This window comes from Trypanosoma rangeli (genome assembly GCF_003719475.1).
Source record: "Trypanosoma rangeli strain AM80 chromosome Unknown Tra_15.4_contig_00018, whole genome shotgun sequence".
Lineage (NCBI taxonomy): Eukaryota > Euglenozoa > Kinetoplastea > Trypanosomatida > Trypanosomatidae > Trypanosoma > Trypanosoma rangeli.
The window spans coordinates 39,038-64,880 of record NW_021705763.1 but is presented as its reverse complement, the minus strand read 5'-3'; the positions used below and the strand labels follow the sequence as shown (position 1 = coordinate 64,880).

The 25,843-nt window shown below is 46.9% G+C and overlaps 14 protein-coding genes across 14 annotated transcripts, besides 20 other annotated features; all 14 read left to right on the top strand.

The window, feature by feature from the left end:
- Positions 1-254: 254 nt before the first annotated feature.
- Positions 255-301: a sequence feature (GA-rich).
- A 34-nt stretch (positions 302-335) lies between these two features.
- Positions 336-1,559, top strand: TraAM80_00971 (uncharacterized protein; the record flags this gene model as incomplete). The annotated part of the gene is made up of 1 exon (XM_029378029.1): positions 336-1,559. One exon carries the CDS (start codon positions 336-338, stop codon positions 1,557-1,559), a length of 1,224 nt encoding a protein of 407 aa, XP_029242116.1.
- Positions 1,560-1,772: 213 nt separating this feature from the next.
- Positions 1,773-1,804: a microsatellite.
- Positions 1,805-1,821: 17 nt separating this feature from the next.
- TraAM80_00970 (uncharacterized protein) lies at positions 1,822-4,833 on the top strand (the record flags this gene model as incomplete). The annotated part of the gene is made up of 1 exon (XM_029378028.1): positions 1,822-4,833. One exon carries the CDS (start codon positions 1,822-1,824, stop codon positions 4,831-4,833), a length of 3,012 nt encoding a protein of 1,003 aa, XP_029242115.1.
- Positions 4,834-5,179: 346 nt separating this feature from the next.
- TraAM80_00969 (ribosomal protein S26) lies at positions 5,180-5,518 on the top strand (the record flags this gene model as incomplete). The annotated part of the gene is made up of 1 exon (XM_029378027.1): positions 5,180-5,518. The coding sequence occupies one exon, from the start codon at positions 5,180-5,182 to the stop codon at positions 5,516-5,518; it is 339 nt and encodes a 112-aa protein (XP_029242114.1).
- Positions 5,519-5,681: 163 nt separating this feature from the next.
- Positions 5,682-5,709: a microsatellite.
- Positions 5,710-5,808: 99 nt separating this feature from the next.
- TraAM80_00968 (hydroxymethylglutaryl CoA reductase) lies at positions 5,809-7,116 on the top strand (the record flags this gene model as incomplete). The annotated part of the gene is made up of 1 exon (XM_029378026.1): positions 5,809-7,116. The coding sequence occupies one exon, from the start codon at positions 5,809-5,811 to the stop codon at positions 7,114-7,116; it is 1,308 nt and encodes a 435-aa protein (XP_029242113.1).
- A 24-nt stretch (positions 7,117-7,140) lies between these two features.
- Positions 7,141-7,193: a microsatellite.
- A 1-nt stretch (position 7,194) lies between these two features.
- Positions 7,195-7,223: a microsatellite.
- Positions 7,224-8,421: 1,198 nt separating this feature from the next.
- On the top strand, positions 8,422-8,733 carry TraAM80_00967 (putative RNA-binding protein; the record flags this gene model as incomplete). Its single annotated transcript, XM_029378025.1, has 1 exon — positions 8,422-8,733. The coding sequence occupies one exon, from the start codon at positions 8,422-8,424 to the stop codon at positions 8,731-8,733; it is 312 nt and encodes a 103-aa protein (XP_029242112.1).
- Positions 8,734-8,951: 218 nt separating this feature from the next.
- Positions 8,952-8,978: a sequence feature (GA-rich).
- A 155-nt stretch (positions 8,979-9,133) lies between these two features.
- Positions 9,134-9,787, top strand: TraAM80_00966 (amino acid permease; the record flags this gene model as incomplete). Its single annotated transcript, XM_029378024.1, has 1 exon — positions 9,134-9,787. The coding sequence occupies one exon, from the start codon at positions 9,134-9,136 to the stop codon at positions 9,785-9,787; it is 654 nt and encodes a 217-aa protein (XP_029242111.1).
- A 240-nt stretch (positions 9,788-10,027) lies between these two features.
- Positions 10,028-10,348, top strand: TraAM80_00965 (amino acid permease; the record flags this gene model as incomplete). Its single annotated transcript, XM_029378023.1, has 1 exon — positions 10,028-10,348. The coding sequence occupies one exon, from the start codon at positions 10,028-10,030 to the stop codon at positions 10,346-10,348; it is 321 nt and encodes a 106-aa protein (XP_029242110.1).
- Positions 10,349-11,484: 1,136 nt separating this feature from the next.
- Positions 11,485-11,524: a sequence feature (A-rich).
- A 67-nt stretch (positions 11,525-11,591) lies between these two features.
- Positions 11,592-11,655: a microsatellite.
- A 66-nt stretch (positions 11,656-11,721) lies between these two features.
- Positions 11,722-12,498, top strand: TraAM80_00964 (uncharacterized protein; the record flags this gene model as incomplete). Its single annotated transcript, XM_029378022.1, has 1 exon — positions 11,722-12,498. One exon carries the CDS (start codon positions 11,722-11,724, stop codon positions 12,496-12,498), a length of 777 nt encoding a protein of 258 aa, XP_029242109.1.
- Positions 12,499-12,526: 28 nt separating this feature from the next.
- Positions 12,527-12,556: a microsatellite.
- Positions 12,557-12,814: 258 nt separating this feature from the next.
- On the top strand, positions 12,815-14,125 carry TraAM80_00963 (meiosis-specific nuclear structural 1; the record flags this gene model as incomplete). The annotated part of the gene is made up of 1 exon (XM_029378021.1): positions 12,815-14,125. The coding sequence occupies one exon, from the start codon at positions 12,815-12,817 to the stop codon at positions 14,123-14,125; it is 1,311 nt and encodes a 436-aa protein (XP_029242108.1).
- A 292-nt stretch (positions 14,126-14,417) lies between these two features.
- Positions 14,418-14,450: a microsatellite.
- A 141-nt stretch (positions 14,451-14,591) lies between these two features.
- On the top strand, positions 14,592-15,569 carry TraAM80_00962 (uncharacterized protein; the record flags this gene model as incomplete). Its single annotated transcript, XM_029378020.1, has 1 exon — positions 14,592-15,569. One exon carries the CDS (start codon positions 14,592-14,594, stop codon positions 15,567-15,569), a length of 978 nt encoding a protein of 325 aa, XP_029242107.1.
- Positions 15,570-15,986: 417 nt separating this feature from the next.
- On the top strand, positions 15,987-16,607 carry TraAM80_00961 (translocon-associated protein subunit beta; the record flags this gene model as incomplete). Its single annotated transcript, XM_029378019.1, has 1 exon — positions 15,987-16,607. One exon carries the CDS (start codon positions 15,987-15,989, stop codon positions 16,605-16,607), a length of 621 nt encoding a protein of 206 aa, XP_029242106.1.
- Positions 16,608-16,612: 5 nt separating this feature from the next.
- Positions 16,613-16,634: a microsatellite.
- Positions 16,635-17,184: 550 nt separating this feature from the next.
- Positions 17,185-17,232: a sequence feature (GA-rich).
- Positions 17,233-17,331: 99 nt separating this feature from the next.
- TraAM80_00960 (uncharacterized protein) lies at positions 17,332-17,850 on the top strand (the record flags this gene model as incomplete). Its single annotated transcript, XM_029378018.1, has 1 exon — positions 17,332-17,850. One exon carries the CDS (start codon positions 17,332-17,334, stop codon positions 17,848-17,850), a length of 519 nt encoding a protein of 172 aa, XP_029242105.1.
- Positions 17,851-17,943: 93 nt separating this feature from the next.
- Positions 17,944-18,002: a microsatellite.
- A 117-nt stretch (positions 18,003-18,119) lies between these two features.
- Positions 18,120-18,129: a microsatellite.
- Positions 18,130-18,156: a microsatellite.
- Positions 18,157-18,178: a microsatellite.
- Positions 18,179-19,142: 964 nt separating this feature from the next.
- On the top strand, positions 19,143-22,070 carry TraAM80_00959 (valine--tRNA ligase; the record flags this gene model as incomplete). The annotated part of the gene is made up of 1 exon (XM_029378017.1): positions 19,143-22,070. One exon carries the CDS (start codon positions 19,143-19,145, stop codon positions 22,068-22,070), a length of 2,928 nt encoding a protein of 975 aa, XP_029242104.1.
- Positions 22,071-22,636: 566 nt separating this feature from the next.
- TraAM80_00958 (S-adenosylmethionine decarboxylase proenzyme) lies at positions 22,637-23,617 on the top strand (the record flags this gene model as incomplete). Its single annotated transcript, XM_029378016.1, has 1 exon — positions 22,637-23,617. The coding sequence occupies one exon, from the start codon at positions 22,637-22,639 to the stop codon at positions 23,615-23,617; it is 981 nt and encodes a 326-aa protein (XP_029242103.1).
- Positions 23,618-23,717: 100 nt separating this feature from the next.
- Positions 23,718-23,800: a sequence feature (A-rich).
- A 584-nt stretch (positions 23,801-24,384) lies between these two features.
- Positions 24,385-24,414: a microsatellite.
- A 724-nt stretch (positions 24,415-25,138) lies between these two features.
- Positions 25,139-25,182: a microsatellite.
- A 122-nt stretch (positions 25,183-25,304) lies between these two features.
- Positions 25,305-25,324: a microsatellite.
- Positions 25,325-25,843: the final 519 nt, after the last annotated feature.

Here is a 25,843-nt window from a genome sequence, read left to right as displayed (position 1 = left end):
CCAATGGGTCTTCTTCATGTTTAGGCGTAGCGCAGTAGAAGTAATAGTGTTTGTACTAATCGTGGTTTCGGTATGTGTAATGCCGATGTAGCCAGTTTTTAGTAGATGATGCGGCTGCTTGTTGGCAGGAATCAGATGAAACAGTTTGATAGATGACTCTGTAACGAAAGATTCAATGTTTGTGTTTCTGTGATATGTTTCCATATGTGCTGTTTTTTTTTATGTACCAACTGCAAAATAATAAAAATAATGACTTTTTTTTTGCTTTTTCTCTTTTATCCTTTGTATATATTTTTTTCTTAGTTGGGTTTAGCTTATTATATGACATGAAGAGTATGAGGTCAATTTGCTGCCTTTCCACTTTAAATAAAATCCAAATTAGGGCGCATGCAACATATGATGTTGCTCCGTTGAGTCACAAACAAATTTTTTCGCTCTATCGGAATTGGGGCAAAACACGTAACGAACTGGACCTCTTGGAGGAGGTAGAGGAAAAAATTTTTAGGTGGAAGCTTAATAAATGGCAGATGCGAATTCCGCCTCTTATCACAGCACATGAAAAAGAAGTAATACGTCAACAACAAGAACTACTAAAGGACTTATTCTTTAACTGGAGGAAATGTAGAGATGCTGTAGATGCGGACCTCGAACTGATTTCCTCCATTACAAGCTTACCAAAGGAAACAATTAGAGAGAAGAATCGGTTATGGCTTCAAGAGGAAGCAGCAAAACTGCGTTGGGTAGGTGAGGTCAACAAAGCAACACAATTGCGTGACGCTTTTTTGCGTTTAGAAGTTTGCGGATCACGGGATCATATGCTTTTAGAACGACTATGTTGCATTTATGGACTTGGCTTACAAGGCTCCTTTGAGAATGCCTTCTCAAACTACATTATGGAAGATCCTACAACTAAAAAAATATATATTAATGAATCAAATGCCTTTAGTGAACTAATGGCTCATATTGTTAATACATATCCTCAAATAGCTATCATTTACGACTTCCTAGGCTTTAACCTTATTGAGGGATATCGTTCATCACTGCGCCAATACCTTCAATGTATGATTTCTCGATCATCACAGGAGACGACAACAACAGGTCGTTTATTTTTTGGAACGGGAAAGCCTGCTGAAATTCTTTTTGATTTTGGTAATAGTAAAGAGTCTTTGGTTTCTGGTGAACACGTGCAGGGCTTTCCGGATTTCGTTTTTGTGAAGGGAGCTGATATTACTCTTATTATCATTGCATCGGATAATTTTTGGCTTCGCAATCGTCAGCTGCCTCATAGGAAGCAAATGGAGGGCATAGCACGTCGTGCTAGTTTTGTTCTGGGCATTCCATTTTCAGATGTGCGTGTTCGGAACCTCCTTTTGCCTCCGAACTACCTTGACAAAGACTCTATTTGCCGGATCAATGAGGTGGTTCTTGGAATATCAGATGCAGAGCAGCGGATTTTGGCGCCTTGGCTTGAAATGTATCAGAAAAAGTTAGATTCCAAAGATGTTGATTTTTGCTATCTTATGAAATCAACAAATGAGGAGGAATGGCTTACATTGTAAATGCATATTAAGTCTATTCGCCCTATCGATCAAAGAAAAAAAAACATTTTTTTTTGACATTAATCTACAGTGTGAGGAGGGAAAAAAAGAAATACATTTGTTCTTTCCTTCCTTCTTTATTTACGTTTTTGGTAAACAACAAAACCAAACATGAACTTGGCTTTTGTGTTTTTGGTAGAATATCTGTATTATTATTTTCTGCTGTACTATACCCTCTCTCTCTCTCTCTTCTTCTTCTTCTTTTTTGTTTCTGTAAAAGAGTATGTCCGCGACGCAGCACACCTGCGTAACAAGGGTGCACCTATTTCTTTTTCTATCAGACACGTCTCAATACCAAGAATGTGGACCCGTTGGGTGCGCCATAGTTGGTACCTTGGACAACCCTCCGTTGTACAAGTTGGGCTGCTACAATGAGAGAAACGAGTACGTATGTACGGCAAATATTACCACCAATAACGAAACGGGTGCATGTATCGCATTACAACCTGGAGGCTATGTTTCTTTCAGAGATGAGCAAGGTAAAAGCTGGTCTATGCAGTTTGAGAGTCCAAATCACGCAATCGAGTTCTGCTCACATGTGGTTGTGGCAATGTACGGTGCATCAGGTCATGCTGATCGGAGCATTCTTGCATGTGATGTTGCCATTGGGAAATGTGACCGTAATGTCTTTGCCAATGATGTGGTAAAGGTGCGTTATCAAAGTTGGGTGGTTCAATGCGAAACTGAAGGAAAAGGACTGCCTATTCTCGGAAGTAAGTTGGACGGCAACTTGGAAGATGATAAACCTTGTACCTTAACTATTCCAGCTAATCATATGAGTGTTACCCCTGAAATGAAAGGCTTTGAAGGGATGGTTATAGGAATGGGGGAAGAGGGATCCCGTGTGATCATTATTCCTGCTCGAGCAAAACGTGGCAGTGGACCTTCAGTGCACATGTGTTTTTACACTCATTTGATAAAGAAAAAAAATATTCCATGTGTGGCACAAAGTTGTAGCTCTCTTGCAATACCCTTAGAGAAACATTCGTCTCATCAGTTAAAGGGTGAATCCAAATTGCTATTATCAAATACCCAAGATTATGCGATTGGACGCCCAAACACTCCACCACCAGGCTTCAATATGGAACAGTTAATGATTATTGATCGAATGCGTGACCAGGTCCAGGTGCTTTTTCAACAGTTACAGGAGGCTCGACGACAGCTGGATGTCTTGTCGAATGACGTAAGGGCATTTAATCGAAAATCCGAACCTCAGAGTTTAGCAAGTGCGCAGTTGGAATACTCTATCCAAAAGCTTTTGGCCGATACAGAAGAAGGGAAGGAATTACTCTCTCAAAAAGATTTAACACTGAAACAAATGGAGGAGAAAAATAAGGAATTGCGGAATAAACTTGACAAGTTTAGTAAAACCGCTAATTTACTTGCAGAAGAAAAGAAAAGTACTATTACTTCTTTTAACGAGGAAAAGTTAGATATGGATCGAAGAATAGCCCAAAGACAGGCACAGTTAACACGTTTGCAGTCTGAGCGAGAGGATGTCGCCCGCCATCTTTCAACAGTGAAGCGGCTTCTTCAAGTTGCTGATCAGGACATCAAAACTGAAAAACAAAATCTTCAAATGGCAATGGTTGCATTTCAAACCAATGAGTCGAAGCTTTTAGCTGTTGAGGAAACATATGCAGAGGAACAAGCCAGGCGAAAACTTCTCGAGACAAAGGCCATTGCTCTTGGGGATCAGCTTCGCTTTCTATTGGAGGAATGCCGTGCGAAAGAAGGGCAGATGGAGGAGCAGAGGAAAAAAATTGAAAGTGAAAAGATACGTTACATGCAATTAATTGAGGATGAACGCAGTAAAGCGGCTGAAGATATGCGTGAGTTACGACAGGAATTTATTGATGAATTGGCTGCACGTGACAGACGCTATCAAGAAGAACGCCAAATCGTTGCACATGAATCTTTTGATAGGGGCCGCTTTCAAGGCATAGAGGACGGGCAGACTGAGACATTGCTTGAGGCGGATGCAGCTACACAGCACTGTGCTCTTGCTGCCCAGCGCCACAAAGCTGAAGTGAAGGCAATACGCATTCGTTTAAGGAGCACAAAGGAAGAGAATGAAGCTGACATTTGTCGATTGACCTCTCAAGCTTCAACACTTTGCGCGGCACTTGCCAATCTCGTAGGAGAAACTTCACAGATGGAAGCTGAGCTTGACTCTTTAAAGAGTGCAAAGGTGTCTGTTGAAGATGATACGTTTCAAGAACTTAAGGACGCAATCGGACAACTATCTCTTCCTGTGGGAAGGCAGGATCTTCTTGCAGTGTTACACTCCTTGCGAGTCAAGAAGGATGTTAGCTATGCCTTCGAGGTGCAAAGAGAAGAAGAGCGCCAAATACTTCTTAAGGAAGAAGAGAAAGAGGTTAATGAGTGGGTTTCTGGAGTGGTGGACGGAATTTTTGTGCCGTTTCCTCGCATGCGTGCGCCGTATGCGACTGAGCCACCGGTTCCGTATGTGCCTGATGTTCCTTTCTTGGAGGAAACGGAACCATCCGAAGAAATTGTTGATTCACAACTTCAAGATGAACTTTATCAACGGGAGGCTGTACTCCAGTTTAATCCAGATGAGATGAATCGTCGTTATCAAGAGCTGTTGTCGGAGTTGACTTGTATGAATCCCGCTCTTGACTTGACCACTCAAAAGAATTCACTGAAATCACAGGATGATGCCTCGACAGCAAACGGCTTGCCATCGACAGAAGTGAAAGAGGTCGTTCCGGAGGATACTGGCAAACCAACATCTACAGAGTGGACGAAAAACTTCCCAAAATCACAGCAGAAAGAAGTTTTAAAGGAGGGGTTTTCACTACAGCAATTTTCGCCCCAAGGTCGGATGCAGGCGTTTCAGTTAACTCAACAGGAAGAAAATGATTGCGAGTCCTTTGTAAAGCCTGATCTCGCACCAGAGAAAGAACACGCACTGTCACGTATTGTTTCTGCTGGAGGTGGTTTGCCTGAGATAGATGTGGCGGAAGATGAGGGTACATCTCTCGCCGTGCCCCCTGAGACATCCATATTAGATCAACGGCACAAAGGCTCTGACGAAGACATCGCACCTCCGCAAAATCGGAAGTTGTCTTCTCCAGTTGGAAGACCTACCTTCAGTCACTCAGATTCTGACTCCAATCCTCCGGTTGCTTCCAGAGGGTCTACCATGCCCAGGTCAAGAAAATTGGTTCCTCCAAAGAGTTCTTTGTTTGATGATAGTGATTCGTCATAAGATCTAATGAACAATGAACTAGTTCTGCACCGTACTTAAGGCAAGGACGGTTCATACCTTCGCCATTTTGTTGGTGTGTTTCTGGGCGTGTGCGTGTGTGCGCTTGGCTGTGACGGCTGAGAGTCTTCGAAGCCAAGGAGAAATTCAAGCGAAAATTTTCATTTGTCTTATCGTTGTTTGCAAGAATGCTTAGGTTTATCGGAGCTCTTCCGCTGCTCAAATTACTAATCTGTGTTTTGGGTTTGTTTTTGTAGGGACACTGATTTTTTTTTGTTTTTTGTTTCTAGCTTTACCTGTGCTTTTTTTTTGTTGGTTCCTCTTGCTTTTGTGCAGTATTTAGAGAGTCATGACTACGAAGCGCCGTAACCATGGCCGGGCCAAGCCACCCTGCTCTCGAGGCCGCACGAAGCCGTTACACTGCTTTAACTGCGGCCGGCTGACACCGAAGGACAAAGCCATTGGCCGCTTTTTAGTGCGTAGACTGTTGGATCAGGCATCTGCACGCGACGTGGCCGAGGCATCTCCGGTATACGGTGCTGGTTTCCCTATGCCAAAAATGTACATGAAGCAGTGCTTTTGCATTTCGTGCGCAATTCACAAACGTGTTGTGCGTGCTCGTCCAACTGAAAATCGCAAGCGTCGCTTCGTCACGAAAGTTGCATTTCGCCCCACCGCTGGTAAGTAGTGTTTGACCCTTTGAAAATACAGTCCTGGATTTTTTCTAGGTTTTCTATATCTTTTTATTTAGACGTTTTTGTGCGTTTTCAACCTCCTCTACGCTTGTTTGGGGTGAGGGATGGAACAATCCTCCTAATCCAAAAGACGCTTGACCAATTTCTTCATGTTGTTACCTATCATATGTATCTATGTATCTATTTTTCCTCTTGTTGTTGTTTTCATTGCTCGTTTCGGTAAATTTGTTATGCCTTGTTGCATAGAAATATTTTTGAAACGTCTTTACCTTGCTACGCAAATATGTTTCGTAGGGCAATTCCGTTGGCATGCAGTGCGGCGAGCATTCCATGGAGTGAATTAAGTAATGCCGAACTTGTGGATGCTGTGAATTCCCGCAAAATTCATTTTTACGGCTTGGAGCAGGCATTACAGCCTGATTACAAACGTGCCATTGAGGTGCGGCGTGATGTTGTCGCCAGCGTTGCGTCCCAGCAACCAGATGGTGAGAGTAAAAAGAATGCCTTGCATGCTATCCCCTATGAGAATTACGACTGGGACCAGGTTGTCGGCCAGAATTGCGAAAACATCATTGGATATCTACCAATTCCACTTGGTATTGCTGGGCCTATTCTCATGGACGGGAAGCTGTATTCTATTCCTCTAGCCACAACGGAGGGGGCGCTTGTGGCCAGCATCCATCGTGGTGCCAGAGCCATAACAAAATCAGGTGGGTGCAAGACGCTCCTGTTAGGTGAAGGCATGACGAGGGCCCCTGTAGTGGAGCTTGAATCTCTAGAGGAAGCCGGAAAGCTTCACAAGTACTGCAACGAAAATTTCTCATCAATAAAGGAAGCATTCGAGTCTACAACACGGTTTGGGAAGCTAAACTCGCTGAAGTGTGTGCTGGCAGGGCGCAAGGCGTACCTCCGCTTCCGCGCTACTACGGGTGATGCTATGGGAATGAACATGATTACAAAAGGTGTGGATAAATCCCTGTCACTGCTGCAAACACAGTTTCCTTCGATGAAGGCACTTGCCCTATCAGGCAATTATTGCACTGACAAGAAGCCGTCCGCGGTAAACTGGATTGACGGACGTGGGAAGTCAGTCATCGCAGAGGCCACAGTGCTAGGTAACATCGTTGAGGATACCCTAAAATGTACAGTTGACAGCCTTGTATCACTTAATGTTGACAAAAATCTGGTTGGCTCAGCCATGGCGGGATCTGTTGGCGGATTTAACGCCCAAGCTGCGAATGCCGTTGCTGCCATTTTCCTTGCCACTGGGCAGGACCCAGCACAAGTGGTGGAGTCCTCAGCATGCCTTACAAGCATGTCAAAGTTGGGCGATGATCTTCTTATCTCAGTGACAATGCCAAGCATTGAGGTTGGTACGGTTGGGGGTGGCACAGGACTGGGGGCACAGCGAGGCTGTCTGGAGTTAATAGGATGCAGCGGTTCGAGCAAGGAATCGCCAGGTGCAAATGCGCAGTTGCTTTCACGTGTCGTTGCCGCAGGTGTACTGTCAGCTGAGCTTTCTCTCATGTCCGGATTGTCTGCGGGCCATCTCTTAAGCGCCCACATGCGCCTGAACCGTAAACACAAATGAGGTACAAGAAACAACGACAACAAAACACACTTACACACTTACACACTTACACACTTACACACTTACACACACTTACATACATACTTACACACACACACACACACACAAATCAAGCCAGTCTACTCCGACCTACTGAGGGACAGTAATAATAACCACACGTCTGAGCTAGAGGTTTTTTGAGTGGGAGGTAAATGGACCAAGAGGGTAAGAACCTAAACAGCAATGCACAACAAACGAACAAAAAGGAGACACTGTCGATGAATACGTTCGTCTGGTTGCTGTTGTGAAAGCTGGTGTGAGGAACAGTGGAAAAGGTGGGCCAATCGTGGAGGCAAGTAAACAAAAATGGGGAGTGACGTTCATGGCAACATGTCAACTACGCCGTTGTTGGGTAAATCATCAGGAATTCACTGCTTCCTCCCTCCTCACTGTCTCTGGAGAGGGACGGGCCGTGTTTTGGCTCGCATAGCTTGAAAGAAAACAAACGGGTGCTGTACAAAGCTGTGCCTGTTGTAAAAACTTATTCTGCCCGGTGATGGTGATGATGAAGTGGCCCCCGTTGCATATAGAGTGTTTGTAAATATTTTCAACTCACGTTTGTAAGTCATCAAAAGGCAAGGAGGACGTTTTCGAACTAGAGGCGACGGGTGATGTTTCTCTGGCCACCCATGTTTTTTTTGCTTTGGGCTTCTGTTTTTTAAGGTTTTTTTTTTTGTGTGTGTGTGTTCTTCTTTGGAGTGTGGGAAGTAATGGAAAGTGGCATGGTGAATGTGCGATAAATTGTTTTTGTTGTTGTTTCTCCTTTGTTTGCATTTATTCAGATGGATTGTGACGAGGGGAATGAGCAAATCGGTGTGGGAGGAAAGGAAAGACACAGAGGGAGGGGAACGAGAAAGGGTAAGGTAGGAATGAAAAACTTGCAAAGGGCGCAGGTTCCAAGCAAAAGCGAAGGTACGTCTTTATGCAATTCCAGCCTTTCCTCTGTTTCCCTGGCCTAGCATCCGCCGTACTGCGCTCTGTGCGTTATCTTTTCCCTTTCTATTATTTTGTCCTTCGCACGGGCAATGAACATGAACTTTGAATACACAAAATGCCACATATTCTCCCCCCTCACAAACACAGACAAAGATACAGAGTGGAGCGACACATTTAGGCTTCTCATGTCTACTACTGCGGTATTGCTCGTTGGAAATCTGTCCACGGTCATAAACGTCCAATACCCTGAACGTCTTTTTCTTGCCTATGACCAAGTGAAACAAGCCGAGATGCTCCACGAAGGCTCCAATCAGTATGTGGAAGTGACGCATGGTGCTGTGGATGGCGGAGTGTGCCATAGCCACTCTTCATGGTCGCCACTGCGCTTCAAAGGATTTTCCACTAATGGTCCTGTACCATTGTGGCAGTTCGTCGGTCGCGATCTACGGCCGTAGTGAGGGCAGGGAGTACGCTGAAGCCTTTGCAGAGGATCGTAACCCTTCGCCGGTACCCTTAGAGGACCTTGAAGAAAACTTAGAGCGAGCCGACGTCCCACTCCTACCTTTAGAGACGGAAATGTTTGAAGTATCCAACTGGAGCAGCCACAGTGGGGTCTCACAAGATGGGATGAAAACCCTTTAATGTTTTGTTGTTTATTATCCTTTTGTACTTTCTCTCTAATTGGCGAGGTGTTACGTTGTTTGTGGCGCAAGTGCTTTCCAGGAATTACTATACCAAAAAGGGGTGGGTGGGAGGTACGAGGGCCTGGAAATGGTTTTGGGCTATTCCTATTTTTGCTCTTTTTTTCTATTGTGCTCCAGTGACACCCACGCGGGCTGTGTCTAACTGAGGAAGAAATGTTCTTCTTCTTTCCTTCTTTTCTTATTTTAGAATTAAATGCACGACAAATAATGACCCATGGGAAAGCTTTAGTGTCGTGATCGTTCGACAGTGCAAGGGAATTTACGTCTACATTGCGGGAGTTTGAAATTCGTCAAAGGCCGTACCAAACAACTACTCTGCGAGGGAGGCGTTTACAGACATGCATGGGAACTGGCACCACGGGGCGCTGTTTTTTTACAGAAAGCGGGGCACTGGAGTACTGCAGGATGCGCCTCTGTTGTCCGTTGGCCGTAGTGAATCTGGTTTTCCCAAGAAAGAGAGGGATATTGAAGAGGCGACAAATTTTAACGAGGACGATTTTGAAATTCCTGGGGTAAGACAACCGACGTTGGGGCAGCTACGGGCAACCGCGATTGCAGGGAATGACATTACGTCATCTTGTCTCTACACAACTGGGATAATTGTCTCTATGCCCGGCCGTTTTTCGTGTTTTGCTTCTGTGTTTGTTTCTATTATTTTGTACCTTTCTTGTGGGATTTACGCGGAGGTGTTTGGCGCTCTTCCCATGAATGGTGGCACTTACAATGCCGTGCTGAACACTATTGATAAAAACTGGGCAGCTCAGTCAGCTACTTTGTCCACCCTCAGTTACATTGAAACAACCGTAACAAGTGCTGCATCTGCTGGGGACTATCTTCAATTTAAATGGAATGCGATACCGTCTAAATGGGTTTCTATGGGTATTTTCGGCGTTTTTGCCATGATGACTCTATTAGGCGTGAAGGAGTCTTTCTATGCGGCAACCGGAGTTGTTTTTTTTGTTTTTTTTTGTTTCATATGGCGACGCTTTTGATGCTACTCATTTCTGCTTTCGTTTACATTGCAAAAAGCCATGGTCGGGTGCTCAGTGATAGCTGGAACTCCTCCTCTGCAGATGCTAATCCGTACAATAATTGGGTCAGTTGTGTTTTCTTTGGGTATTGCAGTCTATTATTGGGTGTGACAGGCTTTGAAACCAAGACCCCATTACGTTGAGGATTAATTGCCAGTACTATATCCAAAGACGCTTCGTAATATCAGGTTTGTTGTGACTATGGTGACTTCAAAGTTGGCTGTACTTGCGGGGGGTCTTATTCCCATTGGAAACTTGGTGCAAAGCCCGTCTTTCAGTTTGGCTCTATTGGCACAAACAACAGTGGGTGAGTGGTTAAAGCTGGTTGTTGTGGATGCTGTCTTGGTGTTGTCGGGGGCTGTCATTATTGCATACATTGGTATCCAGGATCTTCACCGACGAATGGCCCTTGACTGTATCATGCCAGCCTTTTTCTTATTTGTAAATCGTTGGCACGGGATCCCGCATTTTATCATCATTGGTTTTTGGCCTAATATCATGCTCGCTACGACTTCTCGTTAATGACATGTCTGCACTTGGAGGCGTCTGCGCTGTGTCCTTCCTAAGTGTACTGATGTTATTGTGTGTAAAAGCAGCTTATTTGTTCCTCAAGTACGAGCGCGGCAAATTACCAAGATATTTCACAATTTACCCTTTATTGCGTTGCTGGCATCGTTGTTGTTGGTGGTGGGTCTCCTGGGCAACATTTTACACGCGCTTCAGCATGCCCTTTACTTGGTCATCTACTTTGCTGTTCTGTTGTCCATTGTGTTCATCACACGGAAGCGAATTTCTGTGTATTGACTGTCACACGCCCTCATCCCCGAGCGATGCCCTCGCATGAAGGCGAAAATGAGAGCCATTGTTGGATCGCTGCGGTGTTTTTCGGTGGTCTACTTTGCGAAGCAGCCATATATTGACGTGCTGAATAAAGTTATTCAATACATTATTGGCAATGAGGGCACACACACGGTAATGGTCGTCGATATGCTGGGGCCAAACTACTAACCCGACTCCAGCATGGCATTGACGGGAAACTTGTTAAACAAGTGCATACACGGCAAAGAGAAGGCGGGGAATGTTTGTGGCATTGAACACTAGAAGTGGGCGCACGGCAGTGCAATAAATGGAAACCTGTTGTGCCATTGTTGATCAACTTTACCCAAAACTGGCAATATAACTTCTCTTTGTGCTTGCTCCATTCACTCCAAGAGCTGTCTACGACATTTCGACTGAGCTTGGCGTGCCACGCAACCTTATGTTTATGGGCTGTCCTGGAGATCGCTTTCCACACAGTCTAATCGAATTTGGTGGCCTATGTATCATCACCTACCGAGTCGTTGCTGCACAGCGTGTTTTTTAAATACTGAGGGCCCACGAGGGGAATTGTCGTGCACTACGGATGCCAAGTATACCTCCTTAAAAATATATTTTCATTTTATTTTATTTTTGCATAGAGACCTTTGCAAGGAGTAAATATTAGGAGCTCTCCAACCAAAAACGAACCGCCTCCGCCTCTGCGCGAGAATCGTGTAAAATATGCTTTCAATACCGACTTATCAGTGATTGAATGTTTATAATTTTTTTTGGGAGTCGCTTTGGGCTTCCGTGATGATGCATATCGAATTAATATTTATGCATTGATCATAACAATATACTTCTTTTCCTTTTCCTTTCCTTTGTCTTTTTTGTTTTTTTGGGGTGGGGTGGAGTGGGGTGGGGGACAAGTACGTTGTACGTTTTTTTTTCTTGCTTATGTATAATATTGCTTGTTGATGTGGGCTGTTATCGCTCTTGTTGTTGTTGTGGCTGTGCCCTGTTGCGTTTGCATTCTTTTTCCTTTTTTTTTCTGAGCCACTATCGTATCTCTCGATGGATAGACGTCTGCGTACATGATGCCAACCACTTGCAGTGGCCCTCCTGGTTTATATCAAAACCTCCATCACGAGTACATAGCGTTACTAGAGGAATTGCGCGTGCTGCAGGTGGAATGGCACAGTGCAGTGTCACGCAAACTAGTACTGGAGGCTTCTGTCACTTCGACTACCGCACAGGGTGACGCGGTGGAGCCCATTCGTCGTCGTCTCTCTGAGTTGCAGAAGGAACATGTACTTCTCGATCAACAGAGCAAATTACTTCAGGCCCAGATAGAGGAAGCGAAGGAGCTTTACAAGCGTGCCTGTGAAGAATCATCCGTTGTTATTGGGGGCGTTCTCAATGAGAAGCAGAAACTGGAAGAGGAGTATATGCAGGTGATGCGCTTGGCCGATCAGTTTGACCCAAACCTGCAAGAGGATGCGGCGCTGGTGAAGGCTGCTCTTGCGGAGCAGCGCGTGGAGATGCGTATGCTGCGGGAGGCATTGGATGTCGTCAAGCGGTCTATGATGCCTGATTATTTTATTGGGTCCCCCCAACACTCCAAGACGTTATTGGTGCCGCATTCAAAAGCTCTCGTGGAGGTTCCAATGGACGACTTCTCTGTTCCGGTGCCGCACGGAAGACTGCGACTTCTTACCGGTTCCCGTGGCGATGGTCTGCAGCAGCTGCGGGATCGACACAAGGTGGCGGTGTCTGTTGTCTGTTCTAACGATACGGTGACGGTGAGGGTGCAGGGGCACAAGGCAGGCGTTGAAAATTGCGTAATTGACATTCGTCGTGTCTTATCCCTTTAAGAAAACGAGAAGGAGGGCAGCATGAACACGAGAGAGGAGAGAGAGCGAGCGCGACAGCATCGACCCTAACAAAAGAAATGAAACTTTATCATTCTTTTTTTGTTTTTCTATATCGTCTCAGTGTTGTCCTGATTATTCACTTATCGCCTGAGCCTTTCTCTCTTCCTTATTATATTCAGCACCCCACAATTACTAATATTCATAAGAAACGCTGATTTTATTTATTTAGTCCTTCTGCATTTTGCTCTTTTTTATCTCACCACATTTCTTCTATGCATTGCTGCCGTTTCTGTTGTTGGTGTAGGTGGCAAACGTGATGGACGCGAACAATGCGCGTGTCGAGCGGCTCCGCCGTGTCAACCGCTACAAGGCGGTGCAGGCAGAGCTTGCCCTTCTGCGGGAGGAGGAAGAGTTCAAGGCGAGGCGGGAAAGGAAGTTGAACGCCGCAGCTCGCGACGAGGCTCTTGCAAAGCAGCTGGCGGAGGAGCAGCGCCTTGATTTACTGGACGCAAAAATGCTTCAACTTGTCCGCACATTTCCGGAGCTTCAGAACCTGGAGAGGCAACTAAAGCATGCCTTGACGAAGCAAGGGCGCAAGGATCAGGTGGAAGAGATACGGCAATTACGAGAGCAACAGTTGCAGGAAGAGAAAGACTATATTGCCCAACTGAACGAGCAAAATAAGCTGGAAAAGGCCAAGGAGGAAGAACGTCGTAAAAGGGAAATTGAGGTCTTTAGGCGGCACCAGGCGGCGCAAATGGATCTCATTGAGGAAAGACAAGCCGTTGCTAAACGAGAGGCTGAGGAACGACGGAAGGAGCGCATAGCGGTTGATGCAGTAGTGGCCCGGGTCCATGAGAAGGATTTTCTTGAGGCCTTGGAGCGGCGTGAAAAACAACGAAAGTTACAAGCTGAACACGATGAGTTTTACCGACTCCGTGAAGAGCTTAAGGAAGCAGAAAGACAGCGCGAGTTACGGGAAGAGGAGGCCATCAACGCCTATATCGCTGAACAAGGCCGTCGGAAGGAAACAGACGCGAAGTTGGCACGAGAGAGGGAAGCCACCAAGAGCAGAATTCTTGAGGAACAGAGCAAGAAGATTGCGGAGGAGCAAGCCAAACGGGATGAGCTGGAGAGTTTGTTAAATGATTACTACGAGGCTGAGCGTCTGATCAAGGAGCGCAAAGCAATGAAGGACGAAAAGGAGGCGCGAGAGAGATTTGCAGAGGCGGTGAAGGAGGAGAATTGGAAGCTCATTCAGGCTCACCAGAAGGAAAAGGAGGCGGAGCGCGCGGAAGAAATCAGGTTGCGCCAATTGATGATGGAAGATCTCGCACGGAAGGCCAAGTTGGATCGGTTGTCGCGGGAACGCCAGATGCAGCTGAAGCGTGAACACATACTGGAAGCAGAAAAGATGCTTGAGGCACGTAGGGAGCTCAAGCGGGAGGAGGAGCGTCAGGCTGCTCTTGTCGAGGAACATGAAAAGAAACGTGAAGAGGAACTACTAGAATACATTCGTCGTGCACGTGCTCAACTTCTTGCAGATTATTTGCCACGACTGGGCGAATTCGTGCCAGCACATGTACTAACAGTGGATGAAAAAAAACAGTACGGCATTACAAAGTAATAACTTCTTTTTTCTTTCTCTTTCTTTGTCTGCGCGCGTGTGTGCATGTGCTTGTTTTGTTTTTTCCCCCATTTCTTTGCCTTTGGCGAGAAAACAGATGTTTATGTGAATGCTCCTGTCACCACCATGCTCTTATCTTGTGGGCCCTGGGTAGAATTGGGGGCGGAGTTCTCTGTCATGTATAAATTTACCCGTTGTAGAGCGTGTTTGGCGTCTGTGACCGCATGGTGAGGTGTGTAGGAATCCTTTTTGAGTGAGACGAGGGTTGACGTTTGTTTGCCGCCACACATGAATTATTATTATTATTATTTTTTGTTGTTGCTATCTGCTTCTTTCTTTCTTGCCTCCAACGTTTTTCTATTGTTGCTCTTTCTACAGTTTACCTCCCCCTTTCTGTTTGATTTTTTTTTTGTCTTGCCTTGCTGGGATTTTTAATGATTTCTGCTTTGTGGCCTTTGCTCCGAGGATGCGGGCGGTTTCCGGTCGACTGCAAAGAAAGACGTCAAACGAGAAGGTGTGGAGGGCGGTGCCGCTGCCGCAGCTGTTTCACACCTCTCTTGAGACAGGCGACTGGGTGAAGGCGCTCCACGTGTATCAGCGACACCCGTATCACGCACCCCCCGTAGACACCTTTGACCTCTTGAAGGCCATCATGCATGCGACGGGTGTACGGGTGGATGACGTAAAGAGCCGATTTAATGAGAAGATACGGCTGTCTGCCATTTTACAGAAAAAAGCACCAGACGAGGTTGAGTGGAGTGTTTTCTGGGAGGCTTTGAACAAGGGTGACTCCAAAACGATTAGTGCCGCTCTGATGGGCGCCCGGCTTTCAAGCGTAACACAGCAGATAGCCACAGCCGAGGCTTGTGCTGTGTTGTTGAAGGCAGCTGGAGAAGACTGGGAAACGAAGCTAGTGGACAATTTTCCATTCGCGACCGTGACGCGTTGTAATCTCGTGCATGTGGCGTTGTCTCAGCAGCGTTGGGACGTTGCGGTGGAGCTTCTTCGCAACGTGCGAGTCAATCGTAGCGACGTAATGACCTTGTGGCCGCTGATTGAAGAGCTGGATTGGGAAAAGGCGCTTCTTCTTATCTCGGCGTGTCCAAAAAATTCAGTGCCGTTCGATCTTGCGCTGCGCCATATTCTTCGCGGCGGATGTAGCCTGCAGCACCTCGCGGAGCATTTGGAAAATGCACGCGTTCTTGGTGATGCGGACGTTGTGGCGCCGCTACTGGCGCATGCGGTGGAAATCGGTGATTGGGACTTTGTTGCCAGAGGAATGGACCACCTTGTTGACATTGGACAGATTGCGCAGCCGGCGCGCGAGGTGTTTGGACACATGGGGAATATTCATGGGATGGAGAAGTTGTGCGCCCGCCTGGAGGAGCATCGCATTCCCCTCCATCACGTCACAGTCGAAAGATTGGAGAGCCTCCGGTTATGAGTGCTGACAGAAAAATGAGAAAAAAAAAGAACGCGAAGAGAGTCCAGAACCGAAGTAAGTGCTTGGGCAGCATATCTATATGTCTCTCGCGTCCTAAACTGTTTTGTAATATTTTTTTTTTTGTATTGGGAGGGGTTGTGCTTCATCACGTGCGGCGAGTTTCGTTCACACTTAGTCCGTTTGGACACGGCAAAGCGTGATTTTGGGCCCTTCGCCGCCTTAGCTATCCAGACTTGGAGGAACTCCTTGCGACAGTTCTTTTGCGTGTAGATTAGCTCCCTCTCTCTTTTTGCTTTCACATGGCCACGGATCGTCTATTCCGCATTCGCTGTGGTGCCTAAGAATGATAATTGAACCCCCCTCCCCTTTTGGATTTTTCTTTAAGAAGCCACAAAAAGCAAAAACAAGAAAGGGAATATGCAAGTCATGCGGTGGGTGCTACTTGTCTTTGCTTTATTCGCTGCCACAGCTGTGGGTTCCGAGGCGCAGTCCGATGCGCTGCCGTTTCTCTTTGTCTCCAAGTCTGTCTCAGATGATTACGTGGTAGCTGACAGCAGCGTGGAGTTCACCGTCAGTGTTCATAACTACGGCCAGAGCCCTGCAGTGAATGTCACAATCACAGACCTGTTGGTAGACGGCACTACACGTACAAAACGTGTAGACATTCTTTCCTTTGGGGAGACTGCTGTGCTAAAATACACCGTTACACCGAAAGACCTTGGAAACTACCCCGTTGGTGTCGCTGAGGTGACATATGCCCTGCAGAAAGGGATGCCTGCCACACAAAAGGCGTACAGCAATGTCATCCGCGAGGGCAATGCATACTTTTTGGGGGATAACTACGACGACGAGAGTTTTCGTGGTGTTGTTTCGGTTGTGACGCGGGAGCGCTACGATCGTTTACATAAGCGATATGCCCGTGAAATTGTGGCGTACAGTATTCTCTGCGTTATTCCTGCACTCTTTCCGTTCTTCGTGTATCGCGCAGAGCAGAACCAGGTGGATCTCCTGATTCGCCGATCCAAACTCGCTAAATAACACTTTATTATATATATATATATAGATGTTGCGGCTGAGGGGTGGGGGTGGGAGGGAGGAAGGAGGCACCACGAGAGTATGAGTCACGTACGGGTGTGCATGAGTGTTGTGAAGGTGGATGTTGTGCTATTCCACCGTCACACACGGCTCCTCGCAGTGGCTGGAACGAGATCCTGAGGGAAACAGATCCACATATACGTGTATATGTATCTATATACCCGCACCTCTCCGTAAAATGAGGCATGAACAATACATTGGGACGAAGAAAGTACGAAGGTGTAAAGGAAGAATAAAGAAAAGGAATGCGTTAAAAAGGAGGAAAAAGTAGGGAGACTCTCCGTGCAAGAACTGCCGTCAGGTGGAATAACGGAACAATAAGTAGCGGGAGGGAAACGGTGTGTGCGCCCATTCTTTCAATTCCACTGTGTTTATCTTACCTTCCTTTTTTTCTTTCTCTCTTGCACGCAGATACGTTTTGTTCTCTTATTTTTACCATGCTGTGTGTCTTTTAAAAAATAATATGTGTGCGTCCTTTCCCCGTGGCGCCTAGTCACGTTAAATGTCCACCCATCATTTGTCTCATTTCCTCCTCCCTCTCTCTCTCTCTCTCTTTCTTTTAACTTTCCTGCCAAATCTCGCCTGTGCCGCAGTGCCGGCTTGGGCAAGGTCCGAAGGCAGAGGGCATCGCGTTGCACCTGGGTCTCGCCACAAAGGTACCACCGGCATGTCAATGAAAGCTGAGTCCGATGACGCCAACGGAGTCTCTCCAATGTTGGGTCTCGTTTCCAGTGATCCTGCTGTGCCCGACAACGGCGCCAGCAGCATAGATCTTGAGCGCGACAAACGGCGTGTAGCGGCGTGGCACCAGACAAATCTCCACAACATTATCCTCAACGAGACACGCAAAATGCAAGTTTCGCGAGAGGATCACCGACTGATGCTAAAGCAACTTGTTTCAACGGCGTACCATAGAGACCCACATCGCAAGGCAAACATTGACAAGTGGAAGCGCATCATGCTGGCTGTTGAGATGGAGTACGTCGGCGCCAACGCTCTTTTCAGCCTTGCGCCCGACCCTTATCAGCAGGTACTGTCCAAGCTCTCGTCGATGATGATATGGGGAGGGGGGGAGCGCCACTGGGTGTACAACTACTGCACCGAGGAGATTGTGCAACGCCGCTGCCGTCAGGCAGAAGTTGTGCAGCAGCTCAAACAGTCGGGAAAATATTTTTTAAAAGGGTAATCTCTCCTTGTTCATTTTTTTTTTCTATATTCCCAAAAAAAGGGAGTGAACGCAACGTAAAGGATACAGTAAGAAATGAATGCGTACACTAATCAACAACAACAAAAAAACAACACATGCACTAAAAAAACAAAAGAACAAAACAAGAACAAAAGTCATATAGGAGAAGGGCGAATAAGGTAAATAATGGAGTTAGCTAGCATTGATGCAATAAGGAAAATTACAAGAGAGGACGCGAATAACTTACACTTTTCGTTTCTCCACTCCTTTGTGTGTGTGTGTATGTATGTATGTATGTATGTATGTGTCGGTGTGTGTAGTTTCTGTGAATTCGTTGTTGCTGTGCATGGGTACTCTCATATATTTTTTGTAATACTGTGTGCAACTACTTTTTTAGGATTGTCAGTCTTATGCTTGCTTCCTACGCGCATGCTAGCGGGAAGGTGCGGCGCGTTCCTTTCCTGCCAAGGTGCTACTGTTTTACGGTTTTTCTTGCCTTTCGCAGCCAGCATCCGCCAATTCGTCAATGAGGTGCACGGTGTCTGCGGAATAAGAGACCCTTTGTGTGGGGAAATGGGGTTTTGCGGGGAGCTTTCCCCTCCTTTTTTTTATTTTATTTGTTATGGAGTCAATACGGACATTTTCCCCCTTTTTTTCTTGTGCTTTGGCGAATTGTATGCATAGCTCGGAGGTGGGGGGCGAAACTGAATGGTAGAGGAAACTTTCAACGGAGGTATTGACGAGAATGCGGAAGTAAAGAGGGATCGGTTCACTGGGTGTGCGCGTCACTCGAAGCGAAAGAAGAATGGAGAGGGGGAAGGCATTCTTGGTGCATAAGTAGGGTAAAGCTACGCGCTCTTTAAAGAAAAATAAAAATGGCTGTGGGGTGCTTTTTTGGCATGGTGTGCGGTTGCGGTGGGAAGAAAAAAGATATATTTTTGTATGACGCCACCTAAGTGCGATGACGGGTGCAACAACGCGCCAATACGCGCCAAAGAAGACGCCAGTTTGGGGTTGAATAAATGGGACGGTGGGGAAAAGTGGAGTTTCCGCACGCTCTCACACTGACACGTGAGAGAAGAAAAAAAATATATGAAATACATAAATAACAACGGAGTTTCCTTTCTTATTTTCCTTACATTGGAGAATTCTGGCTCAAATGAACGCTTCTCCTCCCTTTTTTTTTTTTTGCTGCTTGTGTGTGTTACTCATTTCTAGAAGAGGAATCTACCGCATTTGACCTTGGAGTTTTCTGTTTGTAATTCAGCACGTTTCGTGGACGAATTTCTCTGATGAAGCGGCTCTCTCCGCAGATGGCTGCGGGCTACAGCCCCAAGGATGTTGAAAGTGAATGGTATGAATGGTGGGAAAAGTCCGGCTTCTTCCACCCTGCATCCGATGTGGGCCGCAAGCACAATGGCAAGACGTTTGTCATCATATCCCCTCCTCCCAATGTCACTGGATATTTGCATCTTGGCCACTCCTTGACAGGTTCTGTGCAGGATACACTTATTCGATTCCACCGCATGAAGGGCGATAACACCTTGTACGTTCCTGGTACAGATCACGCCGGTATTGCCACACAAGTAGTTGTGGAAAAGCGTCTTATGCGAGAAACTGGTAAGACGCGTCATGATCTTGGTCGAGAAGAGTTTTTGAAACGTGTGTGGGACTTTAAAGAAAATCACGCTGGTGTGATTACCCGACAACTACGGCAGATTGGCCTTAGTTTGGATTGGTCACGAGAACATTTTACGATGGATAAACATTGTGCGGGGGCGGTAGTGGAGGCCTTTGTGAGGCTGCACGAGGATGGTCTGGTGCACCGCTCCACACGCCTTGTGAATTGGTGTTGTGCGCTGCAGAGCGCTATTTCTGACTTGGAGGTGGAGTTTATTGATGTGCCCAAAAATACAAAACTTGCCATTCCTGGTTACGACAAGAAAGTCGACATGGGTGTTTTGACCCACGTTGCTTACAAGTTTGAGGGCAGTGAAGAGGAGATTGTTATTGCCACGACTCGGCCAGAGACCATTTTGGGGGATACGGCGGTCGCAGTTCACCCCGATGATGAACGCTATAAAAAGCACCATGGCAAACGCTTAAAGTGTCCTTTCCGTGATGAGACCATTCCGCTGATCCTTGACCCTGTTTTGGTTGACGTGAGTTTTGGCACAGGCGCCGTGAAAATTACTCCTGCACATGACCCAAATGACTTTGAGGCGGGGGTACGGCACAATTTACCGCAACTCACCATGATGGATCTTCATGGACGAATCTCCATGGATGGCCCATTTAAGGGAATGCATCGCTTTGATTGCCGTCGTGAAATTGTGAAGGAGCTTGAAAAGATGGGTCTTCTGCGTGAGGTGGTTCCCTATGAGTATCGTGTTGGTCGCTGCAGTCGTACAAGCGACATTGTGGAGCCAATGCTGATGCCGCAGTGGTTTGTTGACTGCGGCGAAATGGCACGTAAGTCGGTGGAGGCTGTGCGTAACAAAGAGCTACGTCTGTACCCTGCATCGCACGAAGCGGTTTGGTTTCACTGGTTGGAGAACATCAAGCCATGGTGCGTCTCTCGTCAGCTGTGGTGGGGCCACCGTATCCCCGCATACAAGTGTCTAGGTGTGAGATCATCTGACCCTGAAGATCTCTGGGTGGTGGCTCGTAACATCGAGGAGGCCAAGTCCAAGGCCCGTACGAAATTTAACATGACTGACGAAGAATTGGAAGAACTGGTGCTGGAGCAAGATCCGGATGTGCTTGACACATGGTTTAGTTCTGCCATGTGGCCCTATTCGACCCTCGGCTGGCCAGGGGACACAGACGATATGCACACGTTTTTCCCTGGAAATTTAATGGAGACCGGCCACGACATCCTCTTCTTTTGGGTGGCACGCATGGTGATGACGTCTCTTCATTTCACAGGGAAGTTACCCTTCTCCGAAGTGTTTTTGCACGCCATGGTGCGTGACAAAAATGGTGAAAAGATGAGCAAGTCGAAAGGGAATGTGATTGATCCACTTTTTGTTATCAATGGTGTTACCCTTGATGGACTTCACGCCACAGTAACGAACGGCAATTTGGACGACAAGGAAGTTCCTCGGGCGCTAAAGTTACAGAAGGAAACGTTTCCAAATGGTATTCCTGAGTGCGGGAGCGATGCACTTCGGTTTGGCCTTCTTTCCTACACGCAATCAGGGAGGAGCGTCAACCTTGACATTGACCGTATTGTTGCCTACCGCCAGTTCTGCAACAAATTATGGAATGCGGTGCGGTACGTGCTGTATCACGCCTTGGGAACCGAATACAAACCAAGCCTGACAGTTATTGATGTCTCTAAGGTGGAAAATTATCCATTGGAATGCCGCTGGATTCTGTCCCGCCTAGATGTGGCGGTGGAAGAGTGCACCCGCGCCTTCTCGGAGGGTTCTTACGACTTTGCCCTTTCTACCAACGCAGCCTACCGTTTCTGGTTGTACGAGCTATGCGATGTCTTTCTTGAGCTTTCGAAGGTTTCTATTCAAGCCGGTGACGATAAAAAGCAGCTGGTGCAGGATGTGTTACTGCACGTGGTGGAAGCCGCGCTTCGACTGCTGCATCCCATGATGCCCTTCCTCACAGAGGAGCTTTGGCATCACCTGCCGAATTACAATAGCTTCGGGGTAGATACTATTATGCTCGCCCCGTATCCTGTTGTAGCTGGATGGAGGAATGACACTGTGGAGCAGCAGATGAGGCTCATGATGGATACAGTGCACAATGTTCGTTCCACCAAGGCCTCCTACTCGCTTACAAACAAACACAAACCTGATGTGTGGATTACCGCCCAAACCAGCGAGGTGAAGCAGTTGCTAATAGATCACAAGTACATGGTCTCTTCTCTCGGTGTGGTGGGAAATGTCTTTGTTATTTCTCCTGAGGAGGTGGAGGCCAGTGTTCCAAAAGGCTGCGGGTTTTCCGTGGTGAACAAGGAGGTGGGCGTCAACATGATGCTCCTGGGTTTCATTGACGTTCAGAAGGAGGTCACGAAGCTTGATAAGCAGCTTGAGGGGCTGCAAAAGCAGATTCAATCTCTCAAGAAGAAAATGTCCATTTCAAACTATGACACGAAGGTCCCTGCTGAGGTGCGGGCGTCGAACAGCGAGAAGCTTGACGCGCTCACGGCCCAGGAGAAGCAACTCCTGGAAGGTCAGAAGAAGATGAGGGCCATGCTATAGGCAGACAAAGGGCACCCAACATCATGTATGCGCGCGAGCATGTGTATGCGAAGATTACTTGAGGTGAACTGGGTGAGGTGCGGGCAATAATTTAATACGGGTCAAACTCCGGAAGTTTAATAATATTATTTACACTTTGCTCCCTTTATTATTGTTTTCTTTCCTTTCATTCTCTACGGAAACAAGACAAGATAATGGCTACAAAAAAAAAAGAGCGTAAAAAAAAATGCCACTGAATACTGTAGTCGGACCAATAAGACGAGGGGATCAGTAAATATCATTGGTGGACCTCCTCCTGTTAGTTGTATGCGTGGTGGGGTGCCTTCTTTCTGCGGTGAATTATGTTGCTCGCTTCGTTTCATTCCTTCCTGCCTCCTCCATGTGTTTTTTCCTGTTTTTTCCATGTGACTTTAACACACGCATACGCACACACTTATCCACAACAAACATGTGAAGGGGGAGAAAAAAGGGATTTAGCCTTAAACTAAATCTCTTATTTTGTTTACATTTTTTTTTCTCCGTTTGCGCCTTGTGAGCTCTCACGCCAGAAGAAGCAACGGGAGGGAATGGTGGAGAACCCCTGGTCAGCTGCGCGGGAGGAGATCCCGGAGTCCGTGCAATCCCTGGTGGCGATGTGGGGAGGGTGTGATGCACCACACAGCGACAACGATTGTGGAATCGAAAAACGACTGGAGTTGGACTTCCGCGGAGTAATTGAGCCGAGTGACGTAGCAGTGGCAGATCTCGCGTCTGTTATGTCACACGCAGGGGAGCTGCTGGAGCATCATTCCGTCGGAAATGGTCTCGTTTCCCTTATGTTTAGCAACAGCATGTTGCAGTTGACAGAGAAGCTGGTTCTCGTGACATCGTCGTCCTCTGTGCTGCTGCACTTGGTTTTGGGTCCGCTGCTGGATCTGCTTCGCAGCCACGCTTTTGCTATTGAATGGGCTTCCTTTATGCGCATGAACATCACCTCTCCATGGAGCTCGCTGTGCGAGATGAGTGAGACTATGGCACAGGAGTACGCGGAGCTGAAGTCTGCCTTTCCTTCTGGCCATCCGTACCTGACAGGCCCCCTTGATAGCGGTCACTTCTTCTACTTTGTGTATGATGGGATTGAACGGAATGTTTTGGACGCGCCACCTGAAGACGATGTACAAATCAATATTTATATGTACAACGTAAAAACTGATGGTTCCCGCGACGACAGTGGAGCTCTAAAGAGCGTACGACAGGTGCTTCCACTGAGTTCCACGGAGTATGAGATACTGCGAGTCTCTACAGACAGCACGTCGCATCCCTTTGCATCATTTGAAACAAACGCCGTGATGGCTTCTACGAAAACGGCAGAGCTGTTGAGAGGGCTTCTTGAGAAATTCTGCCCCGACCAGGTAATGATGGTTGTGCTGCAGGACCGGTGCTGCCCTCTTTCCGAACGCAACAATATTTTTGACGAGGTGAAGGGCTACACTATCATGAACCGCGCGACGAATCATTTCGGGCAGGGCTACGCGTTCCACCAGATCAGCTATGTTCGCGCTGAGTGAAGGAGTGAGTGGAATAGCACCGGAAAAAAAAAGAACAGCAATAAAAACGAGGTGTGCGTGGAGGGACGACGGTCCCTCCCCCTCTTTTTTTAAATGCCGTTTTTTTTGTTTTCGCATTTTTTTTTATCTTCTTTTTTCTTTTTTGTTTGTTTGTTTGTTGTTTTGCTTTCGTTTGCTTGTTTGGGTTCTAAGAGAAATAAATACATCCTCCTCCTTCTGTCATTTCCTGTGCCAGTTCACCGAGTCGACTTCTTTGAAGCACTCAACACCACTTTTGCTGCGATCCCCCCTTACGTTTTTTTTTGTTTTGTTTTCCCGTTCGCGTACTTACGCCAATACAAAACTGCTGAGCCGACTTCTTCCCCCAATATTCTTTCTGTGCAGCATCTTCCACCTGTCACATTTCATGAGACACCACAGCGAATTGTCACCGTTGCCACTGCAGCAACATTGACTTTTGTGTGTGTGTATTTCACGCATATGTGACTCGCAGGGGGTACCGCACAGCAGCGATGCCGCGAAAAAAAGAAAAAAAAAGAATGAAGGAGGGGACACGAGACGGGTGGTGGGTGCTGTCCGCACATTTTTTTTGCCGCCACACGCGACGTGCTCCTCTCCACAGAACCAGTACCTGAGAACGATAAGGTAAACCTCTACGGGGGGCATTTTTCTCTTAACCGCCGTGTTCATTTCTTGTGGGCATGCCGGCAGCTCGAACTGGCGGATAAGCGCCGGGTCCTTTCGTGAATAAGATGCAGCGGACAGAGCACACACACACACACGCACACAAACAAACATTCCTGTACTTTTCAGACACACGCACATACCTTCATAATGAGAATATAAATTGCACAGCTGGGTGACACAAGCAGAAATATATATATTCCTTGACGCTATTAATCTACTGGTTTCCCAATCTCTTCTCTTTTGTTTTTAGTTTTGACGTTTTTCGGTGGAAGGCGGCTTCTGGAAAGAGTTGGAAACGGTGGAATGATGTATTGCGGATGATGGACCCATTTGAAGCCATTTGCACTGTGCTGTAGTTTGCTCCCATCATTTCTTGCGTTTTCCCCTTTTTATTCCGCTTTCTTTTTCGTTAAAATTCCACCACCTGTTTTTTTTTTTGTTTGGTTGGACTTCATGGTGTTGGGCTGAGAGTGGAGGGCCTAATGCCTCCTCGTTTCACTGAAGTTGATTTTTACGCCATGTTATTCTTTTTTTTTTTTTGACGGGGTACACTACCAGGCCTGCAGCACGAGTTTGTTGTGCCTTTATTTGCCCCTCACTGTGGAGGCGACGGAAGCTCTTTCCTACATAAGTGTCGAGTCGTTCCCGGCGGCATTCATTTCCGCAATTCCCTCCTGCGCTGCTGTTGGGTGGTGCCCTTTTTTTGTTGGGCGGCTTTCACGACTGTGAAGCACACGGGAGGGGGATGTGGAGGAGTACACGCCGCTTTTGACTTGAGGCACCGACATGTCGGGAATAATGCGGTCTGCCGCTCAGCAACAGTGAAAGGAGTTCGTTTGTTGTGTATGTGTGTGTGTGTGCGTATTGCTTTGTGCTGTTTAACTCAATCACGACAGGGATTTACTGGAGCGCTTCATCTCTAAAACACCAACAACACGCAAGTGAAACCCTCAGCATGGAGGAGTAAGTAAATACGTTTGGAAAGCAATGAAGAAGTAGAAATAATAATAATAATAATAAGCGACTTGCGCCTGATGACGAGGCAAGAAGCATTTAGCTTGCTGTTGTTGTAATGATTTGTTCCTGACAGAGCTGCCTTGGTGGTGTGTATGCCCACTGACGGCATGGACGGTGAGAGAAAAAGACGATATATGGTTGTGTACGATGACCGATAAGTGAGTGAGAGACTCAAGAGGAGTGTGGTAATAGTTCGAGATCTCACCCAAATCCAATGAAAAAAGGCTAAAAAGAAACAGAAGAACCGTCCCGAAAAAAAAAGGCCTTTTGCGCAATGAAACAGGAATGAGGTACACATGTAAGTCAAAAAAGAAAACCAAATCGAGAAGCGGCGTTGCGCGTGGGTCTTTGGTCTTTGCTTTTTTCTCCTCTTCCCCGCCCACTTCCTAGTTTGCCTATGTGTGGGTCTGTGTGCATGCGAGTGTGTGCTGCCTGCATTGCCTGTAGGGGCATCATGCTCTGCACACGCGTACACACACATACATAGACTCACACGAAGGAGTGAGAGAGATGGCGGCGCTA